At 40.2% G+C, this 18647-nt stretch overlaps 1 protein-coding gene across 1 annotated transcript; it reads right to left on the bottom strand.

Moving 5' to 3' along the window:
- Positions 1-3894: 3894 nt before the first annotated feature.
- Positions 3895-17189, bottom strand: LOC141299603 (single-minded homolog 2). The gene is made up of 9 exons (XM_073829978.1): positions 17015-17189; positions 15556-15638; positions 15348-15437; positions 11735-11843; positions 11541-11626; positions 9225-9424; positions 7548-7654; positions 7261-7408; positions 3895-4752 (listed from the first exon to the last, which is right to left on the bottom strand). The coding sequence occupies exons 1-9, from the start codon at positions 17187-17189 to the stop codon at positions 4212-4214; spliced, it is 1539 nt and encodes a 512-aa protein (XP_073686079.1). The 3' UTR covers positions 3895-4211.
- Positions 17190-18647: the final 1458 nt, after the last annotated feature.

The raw sequence follows: 18647 nt of genomic DNA, 5'->3' as shown, positions 1-18647 counted from the left end.
CGTTCAGAAGTTGTTCATTTAAAGCTGAAGTGTGAGAAATCCTGTTAAGTTTGAAGAGTGAAAAACTAATTAGAATATTGATCTGTTTGTTTAAATGGCTTCTGAGTCCACCAATCACAGAGCCTGGGGAGGGGCTATCTGTCTGACTGACCAATGGCAGATGTGTGTAGAATTGAATCGACACACTCCTCCTAAAAGGTGCAGTACGCAGGTGTTTTCAGCGCCGCACAGACTGAGAAACATCAAAGTATCGTAAGAGCGGTTCGAAATCATGAGATCAACTCTAATCACTTTTGCGCTATTTTGTTGTCGTACACTGATCGGTCTGCACAAGTCGAACACATCTAGTGTTTTCTGAGAAAGCTGTTCATATTTGAAATCATCAAAACAAACTCCTCTAACCAAAAGGATCACCCCCATAGATTGATATCTCCACCCCCACATCATGAGTGGACACGCCCCTTACTGCTGATTGGCCACAGGTGTGTGTTGTTGCTCTGTCCGATCCACTTCAACAGCGCTTCTCAGAAATCACCTACTGCACTTTCACATTCTCATGTTTTTACAGAAGTCCTGCTGAAACTGCTGTTTTGCTACGTCTAAATTAGATGAAATATTTTGTAAATGTTGGCACAAAAGCATGTTTCAAAAACATGTGGATGGTTATGTCTTGCATATCTTTAGAGAACAATAATGCAGCAATACAAGGTTCATCTGGAGGCCCTGAATGACGAAACGCGTGTCTCGTTCCTCTACTCCAGACGCCACGGCTGTAGCGATCTCCTCGTGTAATAACGGATGCTCCTGAGCGTCCTGCAGGAGACAGAAGTTCTGTGGTTTTGCATAAGCAGTAGAAGCGGGTCACCTCTCGTTGCTGATGATGACAGACGTGCCGATGTAATGAGGAACGCGGTGCGCGTCGTCGGCGGGGCTCTGGGTGCGGTACAGGTACGGGTTCGCCTCCTCGCCGCGGTACCCGTCCGTTAAGTGGCTGAGAGCGTAGGCTCCCGACGGGACGTGTTTGGCCCAGACGTGGTGGAGGTTGAGAGAGACGTAGGGGCTCTGTGTCACCAACACCCTCTTCTCCTCCGTGTGGTTCTGCTCTGAGAGTCTGGGCGCTCCGCGCCGCTCGCCGTTCCTGTCCTCGTACGGTACGTCCGTCAAGCACGGCCTGCGTCTCTGCACCGGCGGCTGTTGGCCGAAGCCCTGGAGCGCCTGATGCCGTCTGATCTGCTCGTCCTCTCGCCCTCTGCTGCCGCGGTTCTGATCGGGTTCCTCTTTAAACGCCCCGCCGGGTCTGTATCCGCCGTGCAGCAGCTGGGCTGCGAATGTGCCGTCGCCCGCCGCACCTGACACACAGAGAGTCGCTGCTGGTTAGACGTCCAGTAATGCAGCTAATCAAACATTTACATTTATGCATTTGCCAGACGCTTTTATCCTTTGCACTCTTGGTGCACATTTGATCAGTTCTTGCTTTCTTTGGGAATCTAACCTCAGTGAGCCGATTCCATTCACAGCCAATGGCACAGAATTTAGTAAAGACGCTATGAAATGTCCCTACTAATATCTAGACACTACTAAATTGTCTCTAGCAATAATTTTGATCAAACAATTAAATGTGTAACCACTGTTGTAATTTTGGCCGCAACTGAAATGGGTCATATTACTGATATTACCTGAGAACTTAAAGAAATACACTAGAAAACTGTGCACTTTCAGTTGGTCAGCAACTGAACTACAGAGCTTAAACTATTTCAAATATAGTGAATTAAGCTACAAACTCCATCATAATGCGCAATGTTTCCATCTAACATGTATTTAGAGCTGCAGCTCGTCATATTAAAATTATAAGAATTTGTTGGTTATAATGGGAATTGGTCTATTGCTGGCTTGTTAAAACCACTAAATCCTAACGGAACATGTCCCAAAACACACTACAGGAAACTATTTTCAAAGTAGATTGTTTGTAATGGTATTTGTAGTGGAAACCATTAGAATTACTGTGATGTTTCTGTTGTTTTGTTTCAGCAGGGGTGTTTCACTAGTTAGCAGCAAACCAGTTACCTCTCCTGAATATGTTTGTAGATTTGTGTTGGATGTTATCTTTGCGATGGAAATAGTAATATTTTATTTGTAAACATCATACTTTTTCCAATTAATTTCAGTTAATGTTATAAAACTAGCTAGTTAAACCAGCAGTAGCACTGACAGTGTGGTGTAAGACATTCAAACCGGAGGAACAAACAAACCAATTCAATTGACTCATTTACGCTGGAACCGCTCAGATTGATTCAGACTCGTGATTCGTTCAGTTCAAGGGATTTACTACCAAAAACCATTTTAAAAAAGATATTCGATTTGCATTCGCGAATCATTTGATTCAGTTCTGGAGTTCGGAGCGCGTTTGCAAATCATTTGATTCAGTTCGAGAGTTCGGAGCGCGTTCGTGAATCATTTGATTCAGTTCGAGAGTTCGGAGCGCGTTCGTGAATCATTTGATTCAGTTCGAGAGTTCGGAGCGCGTTCGTGAATCATTTGATTCAGTTCTGGAGTTCGGAGCGTGTTCACAAATCATTTGATTCAGTTCGAGAGTTCGGAGCGTGTTCATGAATCATTTGATTCAGTTCGAGAGTTCGGAGCGTGTTCACGAATCATTTGATTCAGTTCGAGAGTTCGGAGCGTGTTCACGAATCATTTGATTCAGTTCGAGAGTTCGGAGCATGTTCACGAATCATTTGATTCAGTTCGAGAGTTCGGAGCATGTTCACGAATCATTTGATTCAGTTCGAGAGTTCGGAGCATGTTCACGAATCATTTGATTCAGTTCGAGAGTTCGGAGCATGTTCACGAATCATTTGATTCAGTTCGAGAGTTCGGAGCGTGTTCATGAATCATTCGATTCAGTTCGAGAGTTCGGAGCGTGTTCACGAATCATTTGATTCAGTTCGAGAGTTCGGAGCATGTTCACAAATCATTTGATTCAGTTCGAGAGTTCGGAGCGTGTTCATGAATCATTTGATTCAGTTCGAGAGTTCGGAGCATGTTCACGAATCATTTGATTCAGTTCGAGAGTTCGGAGCATGTTCACGAATCATTTGATTCAGTTCGAGAGTTCGGAGCGTGTTCATGAATCATTCGATTCAGTTCGAGAGTTCGGAGCGTGTTCACGAATCATTTGATTCAGTTCGAGAGTTCGGAGCGTGTTCACGAATCATTTGATTCAGTTCGAGAGTTCGGAGCGTGTTCACGAATCATTTGATTCAGTTCGAGAGTTCGGAGCATGTTCACGAATCATTTGATTCAGTTCGAGAGTTCGGAGCATGTTCACGAATCATTTGATTCAGTTCGAGAGTTCGGAGCGTGTTCATGAATCATTCGATTCAGTTCGAGAGTTCGGAGCGTGTTCACGAATCATTTGATTCAGTTCGAGAGTTCGGAGCATGTTCACAAATCATTTGATTCAGTTCGAGAGTTCGGAGCGTGTTCATGAATCATTTGATTCAGTTCGAGAGTTCGGAGCGTGTTCACGAATCATTTGATTCAGTTCGAGAGTTCGGAGCGTGTTCACGAATCATTTGATTCAGTTCGAGAGTTCGGAGCATGTTCACGAATCATTTGATTCAGTTCGAGAGTTCGGAGCATGTTCACGAATCATTTGATTCAGTTCGAGAGTTCGGAGCATGTTCACGAATCATTTGATTCAGTTCGAGAGTTCGGAGCATGTTCACGAATCATTTGATTCAGTTCGAGAGTTCGGAGCGTGTTCATGAATCATTCGATTCAGTTCGAGAGTTCGGAGCGTGTTCACGAATCATTTGATTCAGTTCGAGAGTTCGGAGCATGTTCACAAATCATTTGATTCAGTTCGAGAGTTCGGAGCGTGTTCATGAATCATTTGATTCAGTTCGAGAGTTCGGAGCGTGTTCATGAATCATTTGAATCAGTTCGAGAGTTCGGAGCGTGTTCACGAATCATTCGATTCAGTTCGGGAGTCCAGTAAATTTATCTTGATATAAGTTTAGGTATTTTGTACTGGAAAACAGAACAGAAATACTGGGGAACAGATTAATTTTTTTGCAATTCATGCAACATTTAATGTCAGGACTTCATGGATTGAAGACTTTGCTCTGGTTTAAGATCTGCAGATAGTCTGTCAGTGTGATGTCTGTGGATGTGAGTCTGATAGTCTGTAGTCAGTGCTGTGATGTGTGTTAGTGGTTACCTGAGTATGCGCTGCAGGTTGCAGGTGTCTGCAGGTGCGCCGCTGGTTTATTTGAGGAGGCACAGCTCCAGGGCGTTTCTCTGCGGGACGGCAGCGAGGAGAGGACGTGGCGTCTGGGGGAGCGAGGGCTGGTCTGCGTGTGTGCGTAGGACAGCGTGTAGGACGGCTCGGGGCCGTGGGTCAGCGGGACGGGGCTCTGCTCTCGACAGGACGACAGGCTGCAGGGGGGACTGGACTTCCACGAGGGACACTCCGGTTTATCGGCGTGCAGCGAGGTCTGGAAACCAGAAGCGGCTGACGTTACAATCGTGTCAGAAGCCACACGTGTCGCCGCTTTCCCGGGTGAGTCTGTGAGCGCTCCTACCTGCGGATACGGGGACGCTTTGGGTTTGCTTTTGATTTTGGCTGCTTTGGCTTTCAGCTGTTTGCGTGAGTCCTGAGGAGCTGCGAGACCCGAGGTCTTATAGGAGAGCGACGGTCTGGATCTGCTCTGGTCCTGAGAGAACTGCATCTGCTTGTATTCCACATCCCTACGGAGAAGCGCAGCATTAGTACGCACAGCTTCTGCATGAACACAGGGTTTCTGCCGGGCTGAAAAAGTCTCAATTCACCCTTCCACAAATTAAGCTCTTAAAAACATCTTAAATCAGAGCAGAAAGTCTTAAATTCATAGTCTTGGCATAAAATGTTGCATAAACTGCAAACAATGAATCTATTCCTCAGTACTTTTGTCTAGTTTCCCAGTACTAATATCTGAACATGCTTAAATCAAGATCAATTTACTGGAGAAGTGAAATAAAGACAGGAAGTCTTGTTTTGTGCAAGCAGTGATTACTGGGGTTCAAGTGCTTTAAGGCATTTAAGCTCTGATGATAAAAGACATTATGTAGCAAGCCTTTTTTTACAAATACAGGTAATTTACCATAAAAATATTAGGCTTTATAATGTTTATGACTGTTATAGTATCAGCTGTGGTCCGATCTTCTTAAAACTTTGCATGCTTGTTTAGAATCAGCTGTGGCATGTGCTCACCAGGTTTCATGAAGTTGTGAGTTTTTCTTTAGGCTTTACAGAATTGTGGGTAAATTCGAACAGGCCCCTTTTCTAAACGACCCCGTTATAGCTTCCCAAAGGGTAAATTTCAACATTTTTTGATAATTATTAACGTAGAGAGTCCAGAGAATTGTACTGTAGTGTTTTTTTCCAGATTGAGTGAAAAACCTAGAGCTAGTTCGCAAAAGTATTTTTTGTTTTACATCATCTCAATAATTGAACAAAGTGGTTCACGAGGCAAAGTTCTAATAAAGAGTCATATGATACAAATATCGCATGTGTGTGCGAAAAACCATGCAATGCACAATTGTTTATGCCACAATTGTTGGGGCCAACAAGATCTGACAGTTTAGGAGTTATGAGCGATTTTGTGCTTTCGATGGCTGTAGCGTCTCCGTCAGGCCGATTGGGGCGAGCATTGGTGACGTTGTCGGCGGGTTGATCACTCCAAGTTTCAAGTATCTACGAGACTTTTTGGTTTGGTCTGCACCACCAGTTTGACGTGGAGATGGCTGATCTGTGACCATTCTAACAATTACAATCGGTTTTCAGTGCTTTGTGCTTGAACCCCTAAATATCTGTCAGTGAAGAATGGAAACTTGTTTCTCTTTGAATTGAGTAATTTTTTTCTGACTCCATTGGATGTTTGTTTGTTTTAATCAAACTCACTTAATTTTGATTGTTTTTTTCGTAAAACAGGACTTTCCATGTTGTAACTTTGCATCTCCAGTAAATCTGTCTTGATTTATGAATCTTTAGACATTTGCACCGGAAAACGACAAAAACACTGATTTTAATTAGTTTGCAGCGTAATCAGGAAATACAGTAAAAGTTACTATTTTTTTAGAATATTTTTATCTTTATTTTATTATTCGTATAAGAATATTTCCATATTTTAGTGATTAAGAGCTGAGATATTTAAGCCTTAAAGGTGCAATAGAATGGAAAACCTTGATGTGTTTACCGTAGTTGAATAATATCAGTTCAGTACATGGACATGACATCCCATGAGTCTCAAACACCATCGTTTCCTCCTCCTTATATAAATCTGGTGTTTGCAAAAGACCACTGAAAAATAGGTCAATTCTAACATAACACCGACTGTTATGCAATAGACCCGATCGTTAATAGTTACGCCTCCAACATTTGCATCCGATCATCAGTAACGTCAGTACATCAGTAAAATAAGGCTAGCCACTGAAGGGACACGGTTAGCTTAATGTTAGCGCTAGCCTGATACATTGCAGTACATAAGATTTGACTATCCACATAAACAGAGATGACTGCTGCTGATGATGGCCAATGATTTACAGATCCTGAGCATCACTAAAGCATCTGAACTTGTGTCGCTGCAGTATAGCGTTACACAGAGCACATCTGATCACAATAGTGAGAGGAAAATGTCAGCGGATTTAATACGGCAGATTCAACAAACCACATATTAAAAGCAGCTAGAGCTCAGTAATTAAATATATATTTCCTCCATGTGTGAGCTATTGAGATGAGCCGCTCTGTGAAACAGCCAATCAGAGCAGAGCTCATTAATATTCCAAAGCTTCCAAATAAGGCAATAACAGAGCATTTCATTCTAGGGACAAATCCTAGGGTCGTAAATGGAGCTGTAAAACCGTTTCTGGAGATTTTTTGCTCTTTCCTATACCATATACTTTCTATGTAGATATCAGAGAACAATTTTAAATATTGTTTCAATGCATTCTATGGCACCTTTAAACAGTTTTTTTTGTTGTAAAATGAATAAAAAAAAATGAATGGAGTTTGATTGCAGGTTGTATTTTCAATATTTTATTTTGCTACTAAAACTCATTGTGCTTTCACAAACTCAAGGCGATATTGATGCGTTTCCTTAAATTTATTCTATACATTTTCTTGAGAAGGTGTTCAAGAGTCTTATATTTTCCTTCATGAAACCTGCAGAAAGCCTGAAACACACACTTGTGCAGTGAGAGAGGTGAAAGGTGACTCACGTGAGGACGTAGTTGACGCTGACGATGCAGTGCGGTCGAGACGAGCGGCTGTTGTGAACGATGGTGGCGCAGCTCTGCACCCAAACCCAGCCGCCGTGTTTGGCCAGCAAACGGTAATACTTGGTGGTCACCTGCCCTTTAACCAGCACTGACACACACACACACACACACACAGACACACACACACACACACACACAGACTGAATAACACACCTCCTCCAGCTGATTTAAAGTCGCTTCTATGCAAACACGAGGAAGTATCTGATGAAACGCATGCGGCGACTCACGTAAATGATGTGCGAATCGCAGGTGGAACACGTCGCAGCCGTGGACGTGATGATAGAGAGTCTTCTCGATCAAATCCTGCGGCTCGTAACCCGTTAACTCGGCCACCCTGAACAAAACAAAACTGCATTTATACTCCAGGAAGACACACACTTGTTCAATAAGGAAATGTTTTCATTCACTCTTCCTTGCTGTTGAAATGATCTTATGAAACATTGCCATCTGGACAATTTTCAAGAAACTGTGGAGCACGTAACTACATCCTGCTCAAAATATGCTTTCACTCTCTTAAATCTTGGTTTGGCTATTAGTCCTTACTGTTTACCATATTATGTGTGACACTGGACCACAAAATCAGTCATAAAGGTGAAGTTTTTAAATTAAGATTTATTAACAAACTTTCCATTGATGTATGGTGTGTTTTTTTCCAGATTGAGTGAAAAACCTAGAGCTAGTTCGCAAAAGTATTTTTTTGTTTTACATCATCTCAACAATTTAAGAAAGTGGTTCAAGAGGCAAAGTTGTCTGGAATGAAGAGTTTTAATGAAGAGTCATATGATACAAATATCGCATGTGTGTGCGAAAAACCATGCAATGCACAATTGTTTATGCCAATTTTGTTCAAATTTCTCTCAGACGTTTGGGGCCGTGAGTCAAACAGGCCCACCAAATTTCATTCCAATCGGATGTTAGGAGAGGACAATATTTGGCCGAGATACAACTATTAGAAAAATAGGAATCTGAGGGTGCAAAAAAATTGAAATATTGAGAAAATTGTCTTTAAAGTTGTTCAAATGAAGATCTTAGCAATGCATATTACTAATCAAAAATTACGTTTTTATATATTGATGGTATGAAATTTACAAAATATCTTTATGGAACATAATCTTTACTTATCTTACTTTGAATGGGTCAATTATTGATTTTTCTTTTATGTCAATGATTTTTGGCTATTGCTACAAATATACCGTTGCTACTTCAGACTGGTTTTGTGGTTCAGGGTCACTTTCAGTATTTACTATTCTGGACAGTGTTTGAAACTTTCTATTGCTGGCACGTCTCATTTTGCTTTGGACAAAAGCATCTGCTAAATGAATAAATGTAAATGTGAGATTGTGTTTGTTCATGAAAGAGGCTCTTTGTGTTCTGCTCGATGAGCGCTGCATACGGTGCGCACCTTAGACGTCCCTTCTAACGTCTGAGTAGGCAGTGTGAGCAGGGCTCTTCTGTGTTTATAGCATTGGCCAAATATGCTTAATGGTTAAAAATGTCATTCAGGACGTACTAGCAACTGTGCAAATGAAAGATCACAGGGTTTCTGCAGGTCTTACAAAAGTCTTATTTAGCTCTTTCACAAATTAAAGAGCAGAAAGTCTTAAATTCATAAAGTCGTGGCATTAAATGTTGCATGAACTACAAAGAAATGATCATTTTCTGCAATATTTTTGTCTATAATTTCTTTACGACTGAAGAAAAAAAGACACAAACATCTTGAAAGACAAGGGGGTGAGTACATTATCTGTAAATTTTGTTCTGGAAGTGATCTGCTCCTTTAAAAAGTCTAACATTTGCTTTGACTATCCCTGCAGGAACCCTGGTCAAGCGGAGCACATTGCATTGTGGGATACAGTATGGTGTTGAGTGTCATGCAGGTGTTCTGTGCTTGAGCTGATCCTCACCTGCTGTCCAGGAAGATGAGTTTGAGGTCCAGACTGGCGCGGAACATGAACATGTTGCTGTGGAGTTTGATCTCGGTGACGCCGCTGGGAGGAAGAGAGTGTCCGACCGCCACCAGCCCCACGATCTGATAACACGACTCGTACAGCGACACGTCCATCACCAGCTGACGGATCTTCAGGTAACCGCTGCAGTGGATCACCTGCGCACATCGGACAGGTTCAGCGTGTGGAAGCCGGAGCAGACGTTTCCTCCGCAGCTTCACATTCACCTCTCCTCATCTGGAGAGCAGCTCCGGCTCAGAGCGTGAGAGACGGATGAGAGCGGCTCTGTCACGGCTCATGTCTGAGGAATGAGCTCCACACACTCACTCTCTCACTCTCTCACTCTCTCACACACACACACACACTCTCTCACTCTCACACACACACACACACACACACACACACACACACACACACACACACACACACTCACTCTCTCACACACACACTCTCCCATTCTACGTCCTGCTGGATCCAGGGCCTGATTTATTCTCTACTCAACATAAACCACTTGTTTATTGCCAAGGTAAATTTTAAACAAATCTCCAAAGCGTGATTGATGAAGGGCTGGGGCTGGAGCCGCCACGGAAAATGTGGTGCGGTGCGCGTTCTTGATGCAGTCAAACGAGCGGTTCGCGTCTGAGGACTGTTCAAACGAGACTTTGCTACATTTAATCACTGTTGCCACTTTTTTTTTTTTTTTTCAAAAAGCACCTGGCAACAAATGTAGCTATTTTTAAAATGTATTTGGCAACTTCTAGCAAAAAAAAGTGAATCAAATGATAAAAAAGGCATGCATTTTTCCTCTTAACCATACAAAAAGCGTTTATCTCAGAAATCTTGTCTATCATAATGCAGTGAGTAATTTAAAAATACAGGTAAAATGCTGATGAAAAATGAATCACTAGAAAAGTCCTTCATTTTAACGCAGTACGCTCTGATTGATGTTATGGACTTTACTTAAGAGTGTAGCATTGAACTTCCTACCATTGCACTGCTTAAAACTAGCATTGTTAATAATGTGTAGTCTTACTAGTGATTTAGAAAATACATTAAATGTGATCGTTCAAAAATGTGTGACTTTTCAATAATTCATCGCTGTATTTAAAAATACAAATATATAAGACAAATGTGTTTATATTACTTTTACAAATAATATGTATGTGTGACCCTGGAGCACAAAACCACTCTTAAATAGCACGGGTATATTTGTAGCAATAGCTAAAAATACATCATATGGGTCAATATCTATTTTTCTTTTAAGCCAAAAATCTTTAGGATATTAAGTAAAGATCATGTTCAATGAACATATTTTGTATATTTCCTACCATAAATATATCAAAGCTTATTTTTTATTAGTAATATTCATTGCTAAAAACTTAATTTAGACAACTTTAAAGATGATTTTCTCAATATTTAGATTTTTTGGACCCTCCGATTCCAGATTTTCAAATAGTTGTATCTCAGCCAAATATGTGACCCTGGACCACAAAATTTTTTTAAATTCACATCTGAAAGCTGACTAAATAAGCTTTCCATTGATGTTTGGTTTGTTATGATAGGACAATATTTGGAGATTTGAAATATGAGGGTGCAAAAAATTTAAATATTGAGAAAATCGCTTTTAAAGTCAGAATGAAGTTCTTAGCAATGCATAACATTAAAGTTTTGATATGTTTACAGTAGGACATTTATAAAATATCTTGATGAAACATGATTTTAATATCCTAATGATTTTTGGCATAAAAGAAAAATCGACAATTTTGTCCCATACAATGTATTTTCAGCTACTACAAATATACATGTGCTACTTAAGGTCACATTTCGTCCTGTCTCAACAAACCATACATCAATGGAAAGCTTATATTTGGAAAAATGTACGCTTATGACTGGTTTTGTGGTCCATATTATTTTATAAATTATATTCTTTGCAGAGATTTGAATAATTTCAGTGTAAGCAGCATTTAGCAACAAATCGACCTGCCTTGAGCAACTTTACCTGAGAATGAGTTGGCAGCACTGCATTTAATCAGATCAGCTTTGATGGGGAGTGAAATCTGACTTTAAAGTGGTTCTCCACGTGAACGCGAGCTCTTGACAAATGTTGTGGCTTAATGACATTTGCAATGCAAAACTCGGCTTTGAGATGCGCTCGCAGAAAAAGAACGCCGCGGGAAAGTAACCATAAAAATATCAGTTTACCGGCCGTCATTTGCTTTAATTCCGACTAAAAACACGTGCGTGTGTCGCATGATTTATTAGACAGCAGCTCACCTTGTAACCGCCGCAGGTGAGTCCCGCATTCCGCTTCGCCAGCACGCACTTCATCCGCAGAAAGAACGAGCGCTCGATCTCGAACTCTGCAACACAACACGAGTACTTTGTGAAGATGAATATGAATGTAACATGATAAATATGAATATACCACTCGTCTCTTTCTGCGTGTGCGTGTGCGTGTGTGCGCGTACCCTGCAGGAAGTGCGGGTGCAGGGGCTGGTGCGCGCTCAGGACGGCGCTCATCTCGTCGTGGTCAGATGGATGGATGTACTCAAAGATGCTGTTACCGGTCAGTTCCACCTACGACACACACAGCAGACTCTAAATCAGCATTCAGACATTTTGCTTTGCCTTTTCCAGATAATTATCAGGCGGCCTAAATCAGTCAAAAGTGAGATAAAGATGAGAATCATTTAAGAAGATTACATCAACTCACAAAAATGCCTATTGTGAGCAGGGTGTGTATTCACACGTCTAAGTGTGTGTGTGTGTGTGTGTGTGTGTGTGTGTGTGTGTGTGTGGAGACTAAGCTCCTGTTTGTCTGAAATTGATCTGCGTCCATCTCAAAGAGACAGTCTGATTCCCGCTGCAAAGAGTTCATGTATAAAAACACGATTTGCATGTGAAAACAAAAGCGGATTGTGTGCTGGACTTTGATCCATTTTTGTGTGTAAATTAGCAGGGCAAATCAGACACAGGGAAGGTCACTTCACAGCACTTCAGCGACAAATGAGTTTCTGCGCAGCTGCGGCGCGGCGCGTTAATCTGGTCTTTGTAGTGCGGCGGCGCGTTCGTGCAGGAATGCGCACTTTACTAAACACACTGAGAGCTTCGCTTCATATCCGCAGTCCTGCTGCTGCACACTGGCGCACAATCACGTCCTGTCACAGTCCGTCCGAGTATAATCAAATCCCTGTCGACGCCGTTCACGCTGTCGTTCTGTTCGTCGTCCAGCTGAAACCACCCATTTGAATGCTCAATAGTCCGCGTACACAGGTGTTCCCGCACTAACAGCATCATTTGCGTCGCCCCGTGAGATTGGGGCTCGTCCCCTGCGGCCGCTGCTGTTTTGACTAGGCAATAAAAACAGCGTTGTCTCCTGAACTCAGCCGTGCAGATCTGCAGGAACGCGGAATAGGAGAGAGTGGGGACGGTTGCAACATGGCTTATTTCTTCAAGCAGGAATAAGATACAGAGATGATATTCATACTGCACATGCTTTATTGGCCCCTCGTACTTCCTGGAAGAAATCAGCCACATGTGTCAGTCCTTCTACCAAAAATCATTTTCTTGGTAAAAAAGTAATTTTTTTAAAGATGAGATTTTTGGTCATAGTGTCTAAGTTGTTTGTGTGACGCATTGTAAAAACATAACATTTTAATCAGTGCTTTCATAGCTAGTGTGTGCCAATGATCTGTTGTCAAGCTAATATACCAATTTTTATCATGGCTATCACTTAGGCACACACTGTTGAAACCATCCCAAAATGCTGTCCCTTACCACAATATTGATTTAAAAGCTCGTCATAACATTACATAATTGTAATTTTATAATGATAATACTAATGAACCCCTTTAATAGTTAGGTATCTCTATTTTTTTTTTAAGTAAACGGGTAAAAAATCTACTTGTTACTTACTGTTTTTCATTTACTATTCTTTGTTTTTTACAGCCAATTTACCTTATTAAAGACCCTGCTAAAATGTATTTTTGGACCAGTTTTTGAAGTTTTATGACTTTTTTTTGTTTGCAAAATCCACCCTTCTGCTGTGATCAAATCTTGAAAATGGGTTGTTCAAAAGATTATAAAAGATTCCGAATTCAGATTAGATAACAAAATACAATCTTGGTTTTGATCTGGATTAAATCCTCAGTTTGTGTTGTTCAAAACGTTTTAGTGAGATCGGTGTACTTTTGATCCAAAAAAGCATTATTCTGATCCCAGCAGAAGGGTGGATTTTGCAAACAAAAAAAAGTCATAAAACTTCAAAAACTGGTCCAAAAATACATTTTAGCATGTAATGTATCTCCAAATCCCCAAACAGCTGTCAATATCAAACAAAAATCTTGAATTTGAAACATTGGCACAATCATCAGAGATGCACCAGTCAGAAGTAGTTATTTGTCTTAATCCAATGCAAAACACTGGCACCCCCCCAATCTCAGTTTTCCCCATCACCATGTCTCTTTAGGGGCTCCGTAGAGCACTAGTAATCCAGATTTGGAAAGAGGGTGTATCTGAACATGTTGTGAGTATCTAAATGTGTTAGACACACTGCTATCTCCTGACTCAAGAAGCACTTAGCGTATAATGTCGGTCATTATTTGTATTTCTGCATTAGTGAACTATACAGTAGTTCTAATTCAGATTAAGAAGAAACTGCAACGTCTTTGATATCTTTGTCACTTCTACTCAATGTTTTTTTTCCTAGTAAGCTACAAATCAAATTCAACAATCCCTCGACTCAAACCGACAAATCACTGGGATTACATGCTGACCAATAATTTCCATAAGCGTATCTTTGTCTTTTGTCTGCTGTAATCCGTCTCGTTTCATATTTTGTTGTGGAGAAGTATCAGCAGAAATAGTTTCCCATGATAGACGTTGTTTATCCTTCTGTAGTTTATTTCCAAGTGTGAAAAGAGTTCATTGAAATATTCAGCTCTCACGCTTTCTCCAGCACTTATTTCCTTTCGTCTCATTAGCCGTCTTGTCTTCACCGTTCAGATGAAGCTGGTGTTTGTGGCGTTCAGTAGAGTTTCCTCAAACCATTGGCTCTGATTGTCCTCTGTCTTTAGGACGTCTCTCCACAGACGGAGGAATGTGTTTGTTTGCTCGTCTTTAGAAGCAAAATGTAGCTTGGAAAGTGTAGAGCTACAGCTGAGAAGAGACACTGCGGTTCTGTTTCTGCACTTTATGAAGCTTTACTAAAGGACCAAATCAGCACAGAAGGAATTCATAAAGGTGGAATTCACCCAGAATGTCATCATTTCCTCAACCTCATGGTTCCAAACTAAATTTTGAGAAATGTGAGTAGTTTTTTTGTCTGTAAGGTGTAAGTCAATGGGCACCAGAGTTGTTTGGTTCCCAGCGTTAAATGTGCTTCACGATGCCATATAAGACCCCTTTTTAATGTTGTTTTAATGGTTCCGTCAAGAACCTTTAACATCTTTCTGCTTCACAAAAGGTTCTTCAGACTATAAAAAAGTAAGAAAGAGATGGTTCTTTAAAGATCCTTTGACTGAATGGTTCTTGTGGAACCGTAAATGGTTCTTCGATGACATCGCCTTTTGTGTAGTGTAGCTTCTTTTGTGTCCCAATAAAGGAAGGATGTGAGGGAGCGCAAATAACTTGGTTTTTTGGGCGAACTATTCCTGGAAGGACCATTTAACACAAGGTTGAAAAAAAAAATGCCATCACATTTAAAAATTACAACCCTGATTCTAAATCCACTGTAACCGCTCAATATCCAAAAATAAAATTATTTCAGGCAGTAAAAATGGTATTTGCATTAATTAAATCCTACATTCCTCAAATTCCCCAATTTGAATGTGTTTGGTGTCTTTACATGGCCAGACTCCAGCTCAGTGTTTTTTCAGACTTCAGAATATGCCTGAATGTCTCCTTGTCTGAATTTCTCAATAGAAGCACAAATGACAATATCGCGAATGAATTCACTTCACATTCCCCAGATAAAATTATAATGACATTCTTCTGATTAGAAGATTAGTTCATATCATCTGGGTTATGTGTGTGTTATCACCGTGGCCCTGAACTGACCCTGCTTTCATGTTAAACTCTCACCTGTGACAAACCCAGATGCACTGAAGCGGTTTCTGAGATGTACATGATTTTACCGTCAGACGCGACGACAAACACAAACCCGTCCAGCGTCTGAAAAATAAAACCAGACACGCGTCAATAATAGTAGAATAGGATTCGTTTGCATGAATCATCAGATGCGTTTTAAGAAATGGGCGTCAAAATATGCAGAAGTTTTAAAGGCTCGCACCTGCAGCAGGTGAGACCCCAGATCTTTGGCCATGATGTCCAGAGGACTGACCCGTGATGACTGACCCCAGGCCTCTCCGAGCCCTTACACACAAACACAGAACATTCACATACTGACCTACACACGGCAGGACCCTCTGCAAAAACTTTCATTAGCACACGATGAGCTATAAATCACAGAAACAGCAAGAGAAGCTAGAGTTTATCGCACTGATACTGAGTGGGTTGTGAGGAACTCTTTTAGATTTCACGTTTTTATTTTATTTTATCAGAGTTCGCAAAACTGGACAGAATTACATTTAAAAAGCAGTTTAACCTGAGTTATTATTTTTTTTAATCACATATCTTAAGTAAATGTATCTGTGAAATTTGCATGCGAATGTGGGGGAAATTATTTAGATGTAACGTAACATTTTCCTGAAGTCGTAGCGTATTTGTCAGAATTACATAAAATAAAACCACTTTAAGTGTTTAGACATTAAATCAAAACGCCTAACCGCGCATGCAGTAGTCAGATTTAATGCCGTAATTTTTTAAAGGATATGTATTTGCCAGAAATATTTTGAAAGCCAAAACAAAATCCTATACTAAAATGTATGATTATTCCTTATTTTATATTATTACGTGTTATGTTATCAAATCCTCAGAGACAAACTGACAATGTGTAATAATTTGCTCCTTATGACAGCACATTATATAGCATAATTTAATATTGTCAATCTGAACTACTCCTTCCATGTAGCCGAAATTGTAAGACGGAAATTAAAAGAAAGCTGAGTTTAATTTGAATTTTTGCATAAGGCAAATAATAAACGTTATTCGTGCTAAATTGAGACACTATAGCGTAAATAGCCTTCATATTCTTTTTTCTTCGGTTTGTGAAATAGTTATCTAGTTTATTATTTTTAAATCTATTATGACACATCATAAATATATCTTTTGACCCTCAGCAAAAAAAGGAAAAGAAAATCTTGAACAGCGATGGAGACAGAAATGAATTTGCGATTATTTTAATGTGAGCTGATAAAGATTTAATTACAAACACAAGAGGAAAAAACACACAGGCAATAATTATTTTTAGGAAACTGAAAAAGGCTATAAATTATATTCTAGACCTAAAGTCATTCACTGCTGTGGTATTTTCCCCAAATTGAGTTTTATTTCATCACGCAGAGCGCACGATCAAAACGAGTTCAGATATAGTTATTTTAATAATTATTCATTTTATTTTACAGTTTTGGAATTGAAGTTGTTAAACTAATCAACCAATATGTTTATTTTAAATTGTTCATTAAATTAAATCATCCGCCCTTGATTATTTTAAAAATGAAACATCAACCCATAAAAATAAAATTAAACAAAATGATAAGCCATTGCGAGATGATCCTATAAACTGCGAATCAATGTGACCAGTTGCATTAAGAGCCTATACTTTAACTCGGTCTCGAGTCGTAACTTACCGTCTGGGAACACGGCTCTCATTTTCAGGTAGCTGGTGGTCAGTCTGATGATGGAGGCTTTGTCCAGTTGAGATGTGATGGCCGAGGGCAGCGGCAGCAGTTTGGCCAGTTCATAAAATTCTCCATTTTCTTTTTCTCTTCTTGTCTTCGCAGCATTCTTGGACTTTTCCTTCATTTCTGACACATGGAGAAGATGGACGCGTCTGAAGCGCTGCTGTCGTTCGCTAGTCTCGAACTGAACGCGACACTATAATCATGGTCAGTCGATACGACTCGTTACGCGCTTTATTAATTGTTTTCCTGCTTGTTTTCCGTTTCTGTTGCAGTGAATGATGTGATATATGCTGCTAACGGCCTTTGGCATCGACCTTCCTGATAATCCTGGTCTTTATTGAAGATTAAATTCAGTAATTAAAACAACTGGAAATCTAACACTGATCAAACTCTTCACACGCTGAAAGTGTTCGCAGAAAAGTCCTTCAATAAATCAGCCAGTGTTGTCGCATTAGAGTTCGATTCTGATAACTTTTTATACACTTTAGAAAGGCAATTAAACTCCATTTCATCGGGTATTAAATTTTAGCGACACGATCGCTTTTGAATTCGACGCGCTTTGACGTTTTGATTTGAATCGTTTAAAAACGACAAATTACAGTGATACCATTACACTAACTTCTAACAAATCCATGACGATCAGCATACAAGTAAAAATAGTAAAGGTGAGTTTACGGCTCTCCATGTTCTCCAGTCATCCATTTCAAGAGTTCTTGTTTATTTCCATGTTAACATCTTTCATTTCCCTTGTTATTCCTCTGAATATTCCTCTGAGTCCGCAGATTCTGCCCAGCCATTCGATTATTCAGCCGCTTTGATCGCCAATGAGAGAATATTGAGAGAGAGAGAGAGAGAGAGAGAGAGAGAGAGAGAGAGAGGGCGGTTCAGAATGACTCTCTTTACGTCACTCTCTCTTGTGTGAGGAGGAGGATGATGTCAAAGGAATAAAAAGCAACATTTAGTTGGAATGACTGGCTGCCTTACCATATAAGTTTTCTATGTTAACGTTTATTGACTTTTAACGATGAAACATGCATTTTTCTTGTCTGGCCGTTTTATGCGGTTTGTATACTACCTTTGGACGCAATATATCCTGTAAAATACCTTTGTTTGTCAGCACCGAGCGGTCAATGGGATTCGATTCGAGACGAACACAAGAGCGCGACCGGCGTTTGTAGAATTATAGGCCTAAAGACTTCTTTCTTTTCACTGTCACACAAAAACTTGAATATATCTGATGACGAGTTAGAATATATAGGCCTGCATGTAGATATATAGGCTACTATAGGCCAGTTTGAATAAATTCAGCTTTACGTTATTTACGGAAAACCATAAATGAGTAACGATTGCGGGTATCGTTGGAATCTAATTAAAATGTGCTACGAAATAACTTGGGTCTCATTATGATTAACCAGTATGTAGAAAGTAGAGTCGCTAAGTTTGTGCATATTTGTTTGGAGTCCATAATACGTCTTTGTGGTTGTGATGTGAGAAAATATGACGAAATAATGCCGAGAACAGTTATCAACTATGAGCAGATTATTGTTCTCAGATACAGTTCATTAAATATTATACATTT

This window comes from Garra rufa, chromosome 23, assembly GCF_049309525.1.
Source record: "Garra rufa chromosome 23, GarRuf1.0, whole genome shotgun sequence".
NCBI lineage: Eukaryota > Metazoa > Chordata > Actinopteri > Cypriniformes > Cyprinidae > Garra > Garra rufa.
This window is presented reverse-complemented; position numbering and strand designations above follow the sequence as displayed.

Excerpts from the sequence above, each read along its gene's own strand:
- LOC141299603 (XM_073829978.1), bottom strand. The coding sequence starts at position 17,189 with ATGAAGGAAAAGTCCAAGAATGCTGCGAAGACAAGAAGAGAAAAAGAA. Across the intron at positions 15,438-15,555 it reads TGGGGTCTCACCTGCTGCAG|ACGCTGGACGGGTTTGTGTT; the intron begins GTGCGAGCCTTT and ends TTTATTTTTCAG. Across the intron at positions 4,753-7,260 it reads AGCGTCAACTACGTCCTCAC|GGATGTGGAATACAAGCAGA; the intron begins GTGAGTCACCTT and ends GCTTCTCCGTAG.